Source organism: Aptenodytes forsteri, unplaced genomic scaffold (genome assembly GCF_000699145.1).
Source record: "Aptenodytes forsteri isolate BGI_AS27 unplaced genomic scaffold, ASM69914v1 Scaffold16, whole genome shotgun sequence".
In the NCBI taxonomy this organism is placed as follows: domain Eukaryota; kingdom Metazoa; phylum Chordata; class Aves; order Sphenisciformes; family Spheniscidae; genus Aptenodytes; species Aptenodytes forsteri.
In genome coordinates, this window is record NW_008794753.1 from 2172427 (window position 1) to 2188866 (window position 16440).

The 16440-nt window shown below is 37.1% G+C and overlaps 3 protein-coding genes across 7 annotated transcripts in view; 2 read left to right on the forward strand and 1 right to left on the reverse strand.

The window, feature by feature from the left end:
- Positions 1–128: 128 nt before the first annotated feature.
- On the forward strand, positions 129–8793 carry PEX10 (peroxisomal biogenesis factor 10). The gene is made up of 5 exons (XM_009274229.1): positions 129–252; positions 782–1188; positions 1983–2158; positions 2464–2599; positions 6098–8793. Exons 1-5 carry the CDS (start codon positions 129–131, stop codon positions 6167–6169), a joined length of 915 nt encoding a protein of 304 aa, XP_009272504.1. The 3' UTR covers positions 6170–8793.
- On the reverse strand, positions 8725–16394 carry RER1 (retention in endoplasmic reticulum sorting receptor 1). 5 transcript variants are annotated; one of them, XM_009274137.2, is made up of 8 exons: positions 16205–16394; positions 13807–13886; positions 13404–13489; positions 12746–12850; positions 11488–11587; positions 10931–11009; positions 10689–10824; positions 8725–9816 (listed from the first exon to the last, which is right to left on the reverse strand). In XM_009274137.2, exons 3-8 carry the CDS (start codon positions 13482–13484, stop codon positions 9727–9729), a joined length of 591 nt encoding a protein of 196 aa, XP_009272412.1. In that variant the 5' UTR covers positions 13485–13489; positions 13807–13886; positions 16205–16394; the 3' UTR covers positions 8725–9726. The 5 variants fall into 5 exon arrangements, with proteins under 5 accessions (XP_009272412.1, XP_019326275.1, XP_009272413.1 ...); XM_019470730.1 differs by lacking the exon at positions 16205–16394 and having other exon boundaries at positions 13807–13905; XM_009274138.2 differs by lacking the exon at positions 13807–13886 and having other exon boundaries at positions 8727–9816.
- Positions 15698–16440, forward strand: part of MORN1 (MORN repeat containing 1) — a 56968-nt gene continuing 56225 nt past the window's right edge. The window contains exons 1-2 of the mRNA XM_019470715.1: positions 15698–15737; positions 16111–16282. Coding sequence (XP_019326260.1) covers positions 15698–15737; positions 16111–16282 — 212 coding nt within the window. The remainder of the gene's footprint in view (positions 15738–16110; positions 16283–16440) is intronic.

The following is a 16440-nucleotide window of genomic DNA, read 5'->3' on the forward strand; positions in this document are numbered from 1 at the left end:
CCCGCCCCGGCTCCGTGCTACCTCGCAGCTCTCGGATCGGGTGATGGAGGCGGGCCGATCCGTCGCGGGGGCGTTAATCCAGTGTTGGAGCGCCTGGGAGAAATTCCGGGAGAAGGGCTTAGATCCGCATGCATTTCACGTCAAGTAACTGCAACGATCCCGATCCCTTAGGTGCCAAGAAGTGGCTGGAATGGAGGAGAGAGATCGAACTGCTTTCTGATGTAGCCTACTTCGTCCTCACCACTTTGTCAGGTAACGTGCCTGGTAACCTCGTATTTAGCATTTCTCCTAACAGTGTGAAAAACGAGCAGTCTGTCCTGGGCGGCTGCTATTGGCGACCGCCAACTGGAAGGAGACTGCTTGACAGTGATTGTAACAGGGGGGGGTTGGTTTGTTTGGTTTGGTTTTCTATAAATGCCTTTTACTAAATATGAAACCACTAAATTGCCAGAAGTTTGAGTTCAAATGCAGCAGTTTATCAACCCAGATAAATGTTCTTTTAAAACCAAAAGTTCTTTATTAAAAAGGGACGCGTGGCACTATGAAAAAGTATCTCTGCTTTAAGCCTAAACCCATTGCAGATACTGATGCTGCAGATGCTGATGCTGCAGATGCTGATGTAAACATAACGCTCACCTCATTCAACAACAAAAAATGCAACTATTTCTGAAACCTGATGTGTTCTGACCTGAGCCGCCTGTCACCACTGCTCAACCACACAGAGAATGTTACTGCAATTGCCTTCTTACCCTGAATGTTTTCTGTTACACGCATTATTTAGGTTATCAGACTCTGGGTGAAGAGTATGTTAACATTGTTCAAGTTGACTCAACCAAGAAAAGGGTACCTTCTTTTCTTCGACGGGCCATCTTCGTTTCTCTTCATACTGTAGTACCCTACTGCTTAGAAAAGGGATTGCTGCATCTGGAACATGAGTTGCAGATAGAACCTGATGAGTCCAGAACCTCGCAGAGCAGCCCAGCACTTGGCCTATCCAGTCGGACCTTAATACGAAACTGGATACAGAAAGAAGTTGGGGAGCTTACAGAACAGCAGAAGAAGAGAGTCTTACAAATTGTGTATGTTCTTAAACAATGCATACCTTTGCTTCATCGACTACATCTGGCAGTATTCTACATAAGCGGCGCTTTTTATCACCTGTCTAAAAGAATCACAGGAATCACGTATGTAAGTGGATGTGTTTCTTGTTTGAAGATGGTGTCCACTGCAGTATTTTGGGCTCTTTTGGGATGCCATGTGTGTAAAAGGGATATAGAATTTGGCTGTAGCTGATTATAATATGGGCAGCGCAGACTGGGTGAGGGGGAAATCTTTCATACTGTGTAGAGGGGTTATGAGTCCCTGCAGTCGAAAGGTTACGGCTGATGAATGTGAATGCACTGTCAGAAGCTGTAACTTCAGAACACTATCTAGTCCAGTCTGTCTCCTAGAAATACACAAAAAGTGAGAAGTGGCTTAATGAATCCATTGGAAATACTTACAGTTTTGAACAAAAATCAGTACATGTTTAGATAGCATTTTTCTATATGAAGAGCTTAATTTCGCATGGTCTTTTCAATAAGTATCTTTCCGAAAAACATCAGCCACTGGCCCAGAAATGTGTATAGACAGAAGACTCCTCAACGATTCCCAACGTCAATGTGGAAAAGACGTGTTTGACTATTTGTTCAGAGCTACATAATAAAACCAAACCGATTAAAGCAGCAGTTTTGATGGACAGACAGACAACTCAAGGCAACTGATCCTTGCACAAACAACAGTTAAGCATAGCCTGACTGAATGAGATGTATCCAGGACACATTAGACCTCCTGAGACAGCAGGTTGATAAGTCCTAGAAACGTGGCAATTTTTTGGACAGAAATGACAATCCCAAATCAAGAGTTTATTGATATGGGGGCGGGGGGGCATAGTTTCATAAAACCGCAGTAACAAAACATCTCTATTTCTGTGAATTATGTAGCTGCATTTTGGAGGACTGCAAGGAGAAGATCAGAGTATTCGATCAAGTTACAAGTTTCTTGGAATAATTTCACTCTTCCATCTTCTTCTAACAATTGGCGTTCAGATGTACAGCTTCAAACAGAAGCAGAGAGCAAGGCAGGAATGGAAACTACACCGCAACCTAGCTCATCAGAGGTATGATGATTTTTACTTACTAGTAAAGAGGTGGAAGCAATGGTGGGAAATGTAATAGCTTTCATGAACAGGGAGAACACTGAAGTGACACTTTGACTTAAGTTAGAACCTGATGTAATGTAACACTTGATGCATTCCTCACTGTTTTAAGCATCTCTTAGATCTCATGCTTTCCTTTCATGTTTTTGAGATCTTCACAAAATGGGTTAATACTTGAAGATGGGGTTTACTTTAGGATCGTGTTACCAAATATTTCTTACAAGCAGGCTAAATAAAATTAAGTAATATGTAACTATGTTAACTAGAAATACGACCAAGGAAAAAACTACTGGGCGCCACTCCCACTGCACTTTGTGTTTGGAAGAACGGAGACATACAACAGCCACACCTTGTGGCCACCTGTTCTGCTGGGAATGCATCACGGAGTGGTGTAACACCAGGGTAAGTACAGCAGGACAAATGGAGGCTGGAAGGGGTAAACGTGATGAAATTTCTACTTAAAATACCTGTCAGCCTGGGTGTTGAAATAATACCCTTTCTCTCACTAAGGTACCCAAAATCTCCACATGAGAGTTTACCAGGACCTATATATGTGTTATTAGGATAGAATGACTATGCATTACATAGACGAGGTAAATAAGGCGAGCAGTTTTCTGTCCCAACCATTGAAATGCAATTGGACTACTGTGAAAGTCAGACATGAAGATAATCCCTTTATCTACAGACCTAGGGTATAATTCTGACTTCAAAAAAACCCCAAAAGTTATAATGTTCTGAAGCCTTCTTCACCTGATTTCCAGTAAAAAGGAATAAATAAATTACAACCAAACTGAGCTAGCTCTTATGCATGTTATTTTAAACTTGGATTTTGCTCTGGATTAATGAAATACAACAGAATTTTCATCCATTAAGGATTTTATAGACATCGTGGAATAAGACGTTGTCCATTTATTTTCTCTAAAGAGTGAAAACTGCTTGCCAGAAAAAAGGCATCAAGTGTTACTCACAAATAAAATCTTTGCCACAGAGGCTATGTCCGTGCTATAACTCTGATGTATTACTGCAGCTGTTTTAGAAATGAGTGGTGTGATCTACTTAAATTTTCCTACGCCGATACTAGTATGGCTGTGGTGGAACAGAATCAAGCAAATACAACTTCTCAGAGAATTTCCTTAGGATCCAAAATTGATCTTGACACTAAAATCAGTATAGCAAGTCAAAGGCCTATATTTAAATGCACCAAGGTTATACCTATGCAAGCTGTTAAGTTCTACGATAGATACACCATTTGAAGACACAAACTAGAATGCAACATGCAATGAGCTAGTGCCTTCCTAACACCACCCTGACACAAATCAGGGAACATCAAGAGTCACTTCAGATTTGCTTGTAAAGACCTAGCCAATGTTCATCAGTCTTGCCTGAATGCTGTTGGAAGCTGTGGTAGAAACTTCGATCTAGCTGCAGGGAAGGAGTGGTAATCTACTGAATTACTTGATGTGTTTTCCAAGGTTGTGAAAATAGATGCTTTTTTCATGGGGTAGTTAGATTAATTTAATCCTTTTAAAAAAAAAAAAAATACAGTTTGCCTAACACAAACCATACTACCCGCCCCTCCAGTTCGCATTTTTCAGCTTATCAGCTGTTTGTTTCTGAAAGAGAAACGTAAGGGAGGCAGCAAACGTTACCAAGTTTCAGCTGGATGTGCAAGTTCACTACTGTGACACAGAACTGAAAGCTAGTGGGGGCTCCCTTCAGAAAACCAACTCGCTAGGCTGGGAATGAGTGTAACTGAAGCAGGTACCTAAAGAGTGCCCCTTAAACTGAAACTATCCTGCTAGACTGTAACAGAAAGTGTTCGAGACCATTTTCTTAACCAGCTAGCTATCAGAACTGAGTTATTAGAGGAACAGTTCCCGTACACAGATTTCCTATCACAGTGTTCAGAATATATTTGATGAAAAACATAAGGAAGATTGTTGAATATCCTTAATGCAACAATATTAACTCCCAAGTACTGCCGCCTTATGAATCTGAAATTAAAAAGCAAAAAACTTAGTCCACTTTAAAATCAAGTGGGGGGGGATAAATCACTCAAAGCTGATAATTAGCAAGGAGATGCAAAATGGATTTGTATCTACCTCCCAAAACTTTATTTGGGCTTTTATAGTTTCCAGTAGGAAGCTGAAGCATCACGAACTAAAGTTTTCACACACATTTTCAAAGTTTGATTAGAATAAGTTAGGTAAATGATCCTTTTGCAGTATGGCCTTATTCAAGTTTATTTGGTCCCTTATGTGGTTGGGCATCAATTAAAAAAAGTTGTATTTGTAATCTAGAATGAAGATTAGTCCTCACTTCCCGTAACACCTCTGACTGGAAAATTAAGGAAGAACTTCAAATGAGTTAGCATTACAAATTGCCCTGCTGACTCCCTGCTCGAAGTATCTTCAACTAATGTGGAAGGATTAGAAATTTGAATCCAACAGAAGTACACTTAGAAGGCTAAGTGTAGACAATTTCAGTTGTTAGTTTGCGATGTGAGTACTAGCTGACAATAGAGCTATATCTGTTAGAGGACATTTATTTTGGGCCATTTTTTTGCACTGTTGTCCACTCTAAAGCTATCCCAGGTGCATGTATCTGTAGGTAGACATTTAGTATTAAAATTGTATTACACAGTGATATTTCAGATCTGAAAACATCCATTCACCATAATTGCATCTTTACCTTATTCTTTGCCCTAAATGCTCGGTGACTAATTTACTACTCGGAGAGCAGTTCAACATCCATGGTATAAGATTTTTTGTTTCAGATACAGAGACTTAAGCTTATTTTTTCTTAACACTGACAACAATTGTTACCATTTTAGTAACTTTTAGTCTTTTGGAATGTGCTGACCTAATAAGTCCTTTGACTCTCTTACTGGATTCACCAAGTGAAGATACAAAAATTTAAGAGCTCTGATTTAGAGAACTAAGAGTATCTTATAACACACAGTCAGTATCTTTAAACACTACTTCTAGTGTACATGAACAAAAGTTTCCTCATACTGGCTCTAACTGTATTTTTTTGATTCCACCTGTTAGCAAAATTAACTGAAGAAGTAGTATTGCCATCTAGATTAAAAAAAAAATTAAAAAAAAAAAATCAAACACCAAAAGAACCGTTAAGAATCCATCCAGTTTGTTTTGGCTTACTGCTTCAGGAAATGCTTGTTAAGTAGCAGGTAAAAGCATGGCCCTTGTTGGGAAACTGCTTACGATAAACTCAGGACAAAGCAACTGAGAAAAACTGCCCGCAACCCTAAGACAAATGAACTCTGCAATGAAACTGGCCTGTAATACACTTGAGTAAAAGCATGCATAATGCAATACTAGGTATTTTGGGTAAAGATGGCAATAAAGAGACTAGCAGTCTGCTATTCTAGTTCAGCTGCACGTAACAATAAAGGAAATTATTTTTAGTATGAAGAAGGAAAATAAACCACAAATTACCTCTGAAATTAGTATATGGCAGCATTACTTAGCAATATTCAAGGGTAATAGAATATTTGAATAAAACATCAGCGACCATTTGAGCGATTTTGCTAGACAGGCTTTCTTCCTTGAAGGTGCAAAGGAAGTGACCTCTGAGAGGTCACTTGCACCTAAGACGAAGAAGTTACTTCCAGGTGAAGGTGGTGTATGCTGTGTACAGTGACCATGGTTTTAAGGTCATATTTTATGCACCCATGTCAGTTCAAGTTGCTCTTTAAATTAGGCTAGCTTAGAATGCTTTACATGGTTAAGCTTGCATCACAAACTGGACTGAAAAAAATGTTTAATTACGGATGCTGATTATTTCCTAGAAGTAGCTAAACAATTGCATTTGGATTTTTTTTTAAACTTTTAAATACAGCAATTCAGTACATCTATCTAATTTCTCTTCTTTTTCTAGACAGAATGTCCACTGTGCAGAGAGAAGTTTCATCCTCAGAAACTGATCTACCTACGTCACTATCAACTGTAAAGGAAAAATCTCTTCTGTTTCACAACAAGGGCCTCAGCTCTCATACCCTTTATAAAGTTGTCATACAGCTTGAGTTAGTCCAAGAAAGACTTTATTATAAAACCGGTAACTGCCTGTGCAAAACACTTCATTCCTGTTTTACAGAACAAATCTATTTCTGCCTCTACCCTTCTGTTTCTTCTAACATGGTTCTTGACCATATTAAAAATATGTCTCTCTAAAAAGTGCTTAACACAAATGTAATAGTTTTCTTCATGTTGGGCAATGAAAAAGTTAAATCAGATTCTCATTCTCTAAATGTAAGTGTGGATAATGAGTCTTCCAACCTTTCATAGCATGCTTAAGGTATTAGTAAAATTCTACAATTTCTAAGACTCCCTTTCTCCTATAACATAATGAGTCCGTGCTGTAGACTTCAGGGGAAAAGGACAAAAGCTGTACACAAATCCTTACTTTAACTGCAGTTCAAGTTCTGATGATAAATGTATGTCATGTACCACTCCATTTTCATAACAAGGTTAGCAATAAAGCAGGTTTCCTTGATTTGGCAAACTGTGAATTTCCCTTAGGTCAACAGAAGCAACAAATGCGAACCCACAGTAATGCAGGCTACTCTGCACCCTGATCAATTAACATCCAGCTTCCAAACTCAAAGCTTTTCTATCACTATTAGATATCAAGACTTTTCATCAAGTATTCTAGACAGACTATAGTAATGTAACAAGTGTTGTTTCAAAAAAGCTCAGTACGTATACTAATAGAAACTAAGCTCAACTATAAAATGTTAGTTTTCTAACACAGCTAAAGTTTTGTCTGCGTGGTGTTTTCTACAGTCTAACACAGATAGCGAAGAAGCTGACTTCAGCCGCAAGACCCTCTCCCCTCTTTAGGGCAATTGGGGCTATTTCAGCTAAGCCAATATTTTAGAGTATAAAGGAGGAGGGATTCAGCAGCATCACCTCGTCAAGGTTTATTCCCTCAAGTTATTATTAGTTCCATTATACAAGTATTCGGAGCAGCAGGGAAAAAGATTGTTAGTTGTTAACAGATCTTGCCATTCTTGCATGATAGAAAATGTACAAGATGAATTTATTTGTATTCTTTAAATACAGATGGGGAAAAAAAGCCAGATGATCCACTCTGTGGATCATGAGTTACAGTTTCAATAAATCTTTCACAAATGGCACTGAATATGGACTTGGGATTGGCAGGGGGAGGCATGCTACAGTAAGAGCACTTCTTTTAAGATGGTTATTTGTACTGCGGAGATCCTGGTTAGCTAACTAACAATTAAATCTCCAAGTGTTATCATAAAAACTCCAATAAAATTAGTTTAACTTCTCATTATATCTATAAATGGAATTAAAAATAGTTGCTCTTAACTGCGAACACTTCATCAGTACTGTACAAAAGTGATTTCCAGAGCTGCAAAACCATCCCTTTCTTACACCAGAAAACTTTCAGGCATCCCTCACCTATTTAAAACTGTTAAGGCAACTGCGGAAGAAAGATGGTCCGTATCGTGAATCAAAACACGACTACCTAAGGAAATCACTGCTTGATCTCCTTATTAAGAAAATAGTAAGGAAAAACATGTAGTTGCACATAAAAACAAATAGGAAGCAATCAATGACTGGGAAGTACCTGTGAAGTTGTCAAGCCAAGTTTTTCATGCATTCTGGAAGGGTAATTTATTTTTAGCACTTGTAAGTGATAAAAATAGAGCAACGCTTAACAAAATGCCATCAAACTTGTCTGGCCGTTGCATGCTGAGTCAGCTAGGGAACTATACCGTTGCCCCAACATCATCTACAACCCATATTTGAAAACCGTTAATCGCACTGAATGCAGAACATCTATGCCTACCTAAGAATGAGAAGGCATTAATCTAAAGCTGCCACTAAAGTTTGAAATTAAGTGGAGGTAAAAATGGCTAATTTGCAATGGATGTCGTTAACACTCTGTTGTAGTAGGAGTCATCCCAGTTGCTAATTTTAACATTAATAAACATAATAAACATATTTTCCTCCCTGATTTCCCCATATTATTCAGAAACTCCAGCAAACCTGAAGACAGCTTCTTCAAGTCAGGGCTTTCAGACTTTTAGGCAACTAACTGCAAGCATCCATAACTGGTACTTTTATAAGGCCCTTTTTGGATACTGTTTCCATAATTTTAAATTTTGACATTACTAGTTTCCACGCTGCTAATAAAACAAACACACACAAACAAACAAAACACAACAGGTCAATGTGAACTAAAACTACCTGTCATTTTCCCAGGATTACTGAAGGCTGGATTCCAGAGCTCCATAATGACTTCATTTGACAAAATCAGATGAAATATATACATTTTCCAATTAGGTGTCTGTTGAAGTTGCCACTATTGTCCATTCAGAATCTTCAAAGAGCTAATCTTTTCCTACTTTCTGCAAGTGAATGCTCCCTGAAGAGTTGAAAAAGGCATTGCATGAAGATAAATTGAGGGTAACCACTATTGAAAAGGAGCCGTAAATACTATTAGATCAATATATGTATATAAAGATAGAGAACAAGTAAAGGGGGACACTGTCTTTTAATAAATTTTGGAATTAAAAAGTCACTTAATAAAACTGCAGTTGTATCACATGAAAAAGTTTACATGCAGGTCATTTATCTCCTTTTTTTTTCCCCATAGAAAATGAAAAGCTGTGTTAAAAGCCACACTATTTGTCTGCTTTGGCCAGTTTGGGTATATTCTGAAGGGGCTGCATGAAGTCCTCTTAAATTAATCAAAAAACCCTTAAGTATGCAAGAAACTCCAATTAATAACAATTAAAATATATATATTTATAATTCCAGGTCCTCAAAGGAAATTGTGATAGAGTTTGAACAAAGTTTTGAGTCATCATGAAAGAGCCCGATTTTAGCATCTGCTAGATGTAATGGTGAAACTGGCATTAAAACCCAACACAAATGAGTTACTTTAGAAGCTATATGAGTATTTTTTCCCTACTGTAAAACCCATAATTTAGTAGATTTCTTATTCCTATCTATATTTGTTTGGTTATAACTCAGTAATACCATGCATTTAGGAAACTGGCTTAAGTTCTGCATCTATTTAGGTCTACTGTGTTTTTCTATGAAAATAGCACACGGCCACGAGGCAGAAAACAGCATCATGTGTGCCATCTTACATTTTTCCTCCACATATGTGCACAGCACTTCAGGGTGATATAGAGCAGGAGAACTATGTAAAAATATCCAACTCTAAGCCATTAATCTCTCCAGTGCAGTGGACCTTGAAAGAAATACATTATCCCAAATCCATGGGATTATCCAAAGTTTCTCCAACTTCTTACAAAAGATAATAAACTCAATGCAATTTGGTTAGAATGCCAGTTCCTTCAAGAAACTGTATTTCAGATAAAAATAGCAAGATCCTCTTAAAATGAAAATTCAACTGCTTTGTCACCACTCTGTTAATCATTTTTTATGAAGAAAAAAGGCATTGTTACAATGGCTCAAAATCGTTCCTTTAGTTAGAAGTAGAATTGATCAACAGGTTGATTGCATCTTCTAGCTAGCAAAGGTCTTTCCCACATCTTCTTTCCCTTTGTATTTCCTCTTGCCATGTGTGAAGGGTATATATCTGTACTTTATCATGTGCTGTAAAGAGAAAAGATCAATTTTTGAGGCAAGAAACTTACCTAATATTTACAAAAATGTTTTATAATACACATTGTAAACGACAAAGTCCTCTAGGAAGACAGTTCTTCAGTATTGTAAAAGTAATGAAATAGCTAATCATACACCAGTTTACATCGAAATAGGGGTATGAGCCCAATCTTACACATCTCAAATTTGGGTATACCCAACAACTTATACAGCACAGTGAAGATTACCGATTGGGGGATCACAGGAAACTGGAGAGAGCATAGAAGTATTAATTCTTTACTACCCTTTAATCTTCCATTTACAACTTTGAATAACAGTACCTATCTAAAATCCTGCATGTCTGGGAAAAAAATTGGTTTTCCTTTTAAAATGCCAACAAACTAAAAGTAATTTGTTAAAAAATGGTCTGAATGACTTGCCTATGTTCTTATTCCCCTTCTCTCCATCTACTTTCTTGCATCAACTTGTCAGAACTTCCCTTTTCACCCATCAGAGATCCTACAAGACCTCTTCATTAAAAATAGCAATAGTTAACTGAAGAAAGGAAGTGGATAAGAAATTATAAGACTCATCCTGTATAAAAAACAGATATTGAATTCTAAGATCAAAGCCTTTTGAAAGCAAGCATAAAATTTTGTAATGTAGCATATGAAGACTTCTTTTACAAAGTATTTTTGTTTCACATTGTCAATATTTGCTCAAAGTTGCAACTACTGTTCAAATGTTAGTTGTTCAAGTTCCTCTAGTAAAGAAGTGTGTGCAATACATTTAATACCTCTGAAGTGCTCAACTGGATGGACAGTTTGGAACAATACTGTAAATTCTGACATCGCAAATGCTACTATCTATTCTTGGCAAGTTACCTTGATTTGCCTCTTCATAGTGATACAAAATAGCATAATGAAGTACATCACAAGGATTGGCCAAAAAACAGGAACGTTGAAAGCCTCGAAGAATGTACATGCCATAGCAACCAGGATTCCTTTAGTGGCAGAGTGCCTTAAAAATAATATTAACAATTAACCCTTCAACCCCAGCTACCACTAATTTGATGCAGATATTTATATTTTTCAAAAACAGAGCATGGCCAGATGGATCCACTCACCAGAATTTAAACTCTGGGAGCCTTCTAATGAAAGGCCGAAATTCTTCATTTTGCCTTGTAGGTAAGGAAGGACCATCATCTGAAAAAAACAGAAAAAAAACCAAAAAAAAAAAACCACAAACCCCCTCACACTAATTTTCCACACTATTCAGACTCCAGATTTTTAATTTTTATCTTTAAGAAAAATTTTCAGTTACACATAGATTCCAGTTACAGTGGCTGTTTTAATGTAACTTAACATCGATTTCCCAAAAGAAAATAGATAATAACTCAAGTGACCTGGCACTCATTTCTGTTATGGGGAGAACTTAAGTCACATAAAACTTCTTTCAAAACATAGAAAACTAAAACAATATGGAACATGTTCAAGTCTTGGGGGAAAAAAAAAAAATACAAATTTTATAGCAACTCCTGATGTTAAGTTGTATAGATTTTTTGCAAGTCTAAAAATACAATGTCATGCTAAAATTGCACATCTTTACACTATTGTATCAGACAAAAAGAGCTGGAAGTTTGACTAAGTTCAAAATTATCGCAAAATGAACTATTCATCATACCTGAATCTTCCATTAAAGAGGGGTCTACCTTTGGCGACAAGAAAGCTATGAAGAGATTTAGATGGTAGATTCCCAAGGCATATGTCACAATGTACCAACCCTGAAGCAGGGAGGAAAGAAGAGCTAAGATTAAAGTCTTCCTGAAAACCATTTTCAGATACTGATTCTTCAACAAGATTAAACAACCTGGTTTTTTGCTTCCTTGAGACGTGCTTTTCTACATCCTCACATTAACACGAAAAGTTTTCTGGACTTACTAAAAAAATATTTTAAAAAGTCTTACTGTATAAAATAAACATTCTGACTCTATGAAAAGATGAAATCACCTTTATGGATCTATTTCTTTTGTTTGTGTACTGACAGATAACATAGGTAACAGTTTTCATTTAAAGCTACCTAAACACTGACTAAACTTACTGCAATACAAATAAGCAAGGTAAAAAAAATAAAATCTATTAGCCTTTTTAAGCTACAAGTTTTCTAAGGTATACTACTGTAAACCTAATATATTAATCAAAACAAGCCTTAGAACATGAGAGTAGTGCAAATCCCTCAGGTATTGACGGATTTAATATGAAAGCTTTTCTCAGGCATCCGGTCTCTATGTTCAAGATGTAGACATCATAAAAAGCAGCATAAAAGAAGTAAACAGCATAAAACCATCACTTTTTTAATCATCTTTCCGGGCTTCAGTCTCTTAAATCTTCGTATTACTACCACCTGCACAGCTTTCACAGTCAATCTGTAATCTTCAGTTTTTGGGAATAACAATTATGAAGTTCTTAATTGAACTGCAGATTAGCATGAATTAGAGGCATCTGATTAGAGGAGAAATGGTCTGCCGCTGGCCTGCAGTGATAAAAATGCTGAAAGAGCACTTCTTTATGGTTTGCATGACAGAAGGTAACCACTGGCTCCTGAACATGCTTTTACACAGCTTAAATAAAAGTAAAAGCTTAATTGCAACAGAGTTTTCAGAGGCTTATTATGTAATTTCATCAGAACTAATGGAGTATTTGCACTTTCTGTTGCCATCAGATTAATATTCTCAAGCATTTGCACGTTCTCCGTTCTGAAGCAGTAAGTTTAACACCAACAAGATGTGTTCTTTCTTCAGACTAATTTACCTTCTACTGTGTGCTAAACGATACCATATGTAATTCCAAAGTAATACCATACTTCAAAAACTCTCTAAACACAAAAAATAGAACAGTAATGATATTTAAAACTACTTTAGCAGTAAACCCAGTTTTCTTACCTGCAGTAGATAAACTCTAATCATGTAGATAAAACTCAGACCCAAAGTTACAATCCATCGCACTGCAGTATAAGGAGTAGATTTGTCTAACCAGGATTGGTAGATCTAGGAAGAAATACAAAGTGTACATCTGTGAAATACATGATGCACAATGAATAATGTTTATTACAGGGTAGCATTAGAAATAGTAAGCATTTGTTAAGAGTATTTTGGGAAGGAGAGTAACACGAAACATTTGTATTCTTTATTACAAATAAACTTAATTAACCATAAACGAACTTACAAGCATTTGAAGAGTTCTGTATTTTTACAAAGGCAAAAAAAAAAATTTCCTAATGCTTGGGGCATCGTAAAGCAATTTAAATTTTCAATATTTTATGCAAGTTTACTTTCCTTAAGATGAATCTGACATGAAGTCTAAAGTCACTCCTCATTTTTGACATCATATATATTCACTGTGCAATGTCACATATACGTACATCAAATAGTCCACTAAGCTATGTGTTATAATATTTGTTATCTATTTTTAAAAGGCTTTGAAGGAAATCTTTTGTACAGACTTTAGTAGTTCAACAACCCATCCAAAAAGTAATGAGTTGAAGAAGCTGCACTGAGATCTGCTTCTAATGGAGCTGGAAAAACCCTACAGAAAACCAACCTGTCCAAGTCTTGAGAAAAATCTATAGACCACAGAAGGCTTTCCATGAACAGACTCACCAATACTGTCCCCTTCTGACATGGTTGCTGTGGAAACAAAACATGACACATAGGTAACATTTAAAACAAAAATCTAAGCTCAGTGAAGCTTTACATACATTATCTGATCCAGCATTTACATATGATACTCTTTTGGATTGCCCTGTTTGAAACAAATTACTTTTAATGACGTATTCTTAAAGAGAGGACATTTATTCCAAAAGAAATTAATTTTCACAAGAAATTGTCAAGAAAGCAAAGAACGGGGTATTTTACAAAGGCAAGACGGGATCCAAGCCATTTTAGGGAGCGAAAAAACAAGTCCATACAGAAATGCAGGAATGAGCCTTGTTAGACATCTTCACCTTGATAAGGCGGGAGCTGAGTTATAACATCTAAGCATTGAGATATGAACTGCAGCACCACCCTCCTGTCACCTCAGTTTCTAAAGGCAAAGAACAAAACCAAAATAAGTATTTTTTTTAAAAGCTGCTTAGGATTTTTAAATACTGAGTAACTAGAGAGCGAAGAAGTTTAAGTTCAGGACACCGTACACGAGTGGTTACAGACAAAAAAACCTCTACCGTAAGTACCTAAACCAAAACACTGCCCACTGCTGGAATTATTCAATGACTTTATCTGTCTCTTGAACAGGAAGAGCTTAGCAGTCACAGAAGAGTTTTATGCATGAACAAAATTGTATAGTAAATGGGCCAGGATTCTGAACTCAGGCAAAAAATTAACCAAGGGAATTATTTTTTAGCACATGCTTCTGCTACCAATTTAAGAACTTTACTTTTCTTTTCAGTTAAGCTCAACTGAGTTTTACAGTTCACTTCAAGATATAAAACAAACAAAATAAAATGGATTCTAAACAGAAACATTTTTGCCACATCACCAAAAGCAATCCCTGACATTACTTCCTGGAGCCCTCATTTGTGGGTGGGACTACATAACTCCGGGATAGCGGGAGTACTTTCAGCCCTATACTAATATCTCAAGAGCCTCAGATGATAATAAAGATACATGAAACATTACTGAATCAGAAAAAGTTAAATTATCTTAGATGCTGCAATACAGTGCTGCAAACAATAATTTGAGACCAAGGACAATCTGGGGAGGCACAGAACCTTAAAGTTGTATATTTTTTCTGTAAACATCTGAAAACTACATCCTATGGAATAATTAGTAAGTAGAAGAAAGTAGTCCTGTTGACAGTTTAAAAGATAAGGGGATTCATTATGAGGCTTCAGGAGCTGCAGCCCACTTTAATTCAAGCTATAGCTAAAAAGAAAAAAAATCAAACAGAAACTCATATACTATAGACTTTTTCATTACAGGCAAAAGGAGGTAATTATTATTCTCCCCATTCACTGCACTGCAGAAGAAAGAAGTTACTCAGCATTACTAGCTGAGCATAATTTTGTGCTTTATTTTGTTTTTTTTTTTTAACGTCCTGAAGTATGAAGCCATAACAAAAAGATATTCAATCTACTGATCAGATAGCAATTCTCCAAAGATCACGAATATAAAAACTCTCCTGTTCTCAAATTAATTTTACAGACACATCCGTCGCAAATATGGGCTATAAGTAGACCTAACATTACAATCTTGTATATGGTAACCTACGCAGATCAAGTGAAGAATCACATATGTAAGGCTACTGATGGCTTTACAATGGAGTAGGCATTTTGCTTGGTGTAAAAAATTACATTATATGTGATTATGTATGATTGTTTATCATACAGACAGTTCTATAGCAGACCAAGAAATACAACTAGCTAATACTGCCTGTTTTACTGAAAAGAAACCTCTCACTGGCTCAGTTTAAGTAGCATAGACTGAAGTCTATCACATGACGTAGTTTAGAATTTAAGTTAATGCTTCTTATCACATTAAAACTTTACTGAAAGAACATCTGCAATTAGACGATTATCAAGAAAAGTGATCTTTGGCATTGCTTTGAAGGCAGTTTACAGTTAAGAACACAAGCCAGATCTCACTGTTTTAAGGGAATAATTCAATCTAAACCGCAGGAATCTCCCTTTCATAATGTAACATAAGACTTTACCATTCAGCATAATGAGTTACGATAACCTTTCAGCCATTTCAGTAAAGCCAATAATCAGAAAGATATGCAAAGATTAATATAACAAACAATTAAATAGTTTGTTGCTAGCAGAATACAGACTGCTACTAAAACTAAACCATACTAAAAGGTTTTTCTCTGCTGAAAAATACCCAGCAGGCGAATGCATGACCTTCAACAACTATGCTTTTTACCACAATTGTTATGGTAATATCATTACAAGTACCACTGCATCGCTGAGTTCTTAAAAATGACAGGACCTGGGGCAGTAAAGACATTTAACTTACACCTCACGTTGTCACACACAGAGAGCTACAGAATTTTCAGACAACTCTCTGATCATAACGTAGATTTTTCTTAAATTTAAAATACAAATGAAGAATGTAACCAGCAAAAACACATTCCTGCTCATGCAAGTTTCCTTATCTCATAGAGAAAACATCTTTGAGGAGCAACGCACTAAAGTGATTTACTAATAACAGGGTGAATGGAGAATCACAGGAAAATAACCCATTGCTTGTGCAAACTGGTTTTTTATCCTAAAACCGACATCGTTTAATTTCGTCCATTACAACGGCAGGCCGGTCCGCCAGCAGCTCGCTACCGTCTCGACGGCAGGAGCTGCACGGCACCCGCGCTCCTTGCCCCTACCCGGAACCGTGGACTTCACGTACCCCGCGCCCGATTTCAGACCAAACGCTGCGGGACAAATGCAATACAAGGCACTTTGGAAAAAGGCAAAGCGCACGAAGGTTGGCACTGCTTTGGCACAGATGCCAGAAGGAGAGGCCCTCGAGGCAGGAGCAGGGCCCGCTGAGGCGCGGAGGGCCCGGGAACAGCACTAGGACAGACAGCGGCTTGGCGAGAGGGAAAACGAGCCCTCCGGCAGGCCCCGGGAAGCCGGCCCAGC

Bases quoted from the DNA above. Each gene is read 5' to 3' on its own strand.
- PEX10 (XM_009274229.1), top strand. From the start codon at position 129: ATGCATTTCACGTCAAGTAACTGCAACGATCCCGATCCCTTAGGTGCC. The intron at 253-781 runs GTAACGTGCCTG...CGCATTATTTAG, and splicing joins CGTCCTCACCACTTTGTCAG to GTTATCAGACTCTGGGTGAA. The intron at 1,189-1,982 runs GTAAGTGGATGT...TGAATTATGTAG, and splicing joins GAATCACAGGAATCACGTAT to CTGCATTTTGGAGGACTGCA.
- RER1 (XM_009274137.2), bottom strand. From the start codon at position 13,484: ATGTCAGAAGGGGACAGTATTGGTGAGTCTGTTCATGGAAAGCCTTCT. The intron at 12,851-13,403 runs GTTGGTTTTCTG...ATTTCTTCCTAG, and splicing joins TTTTCTCAAGACTTGGACAG to ATCTACCAATCCTGGTTAGA. The intron at 11,588-12,745 runs GTAAGAAAACTG...TCCCTGCTTCAG, and splicing joins TTAGAGTTTATCTACTGCAG to GGTTGGTACATTGTGACATA.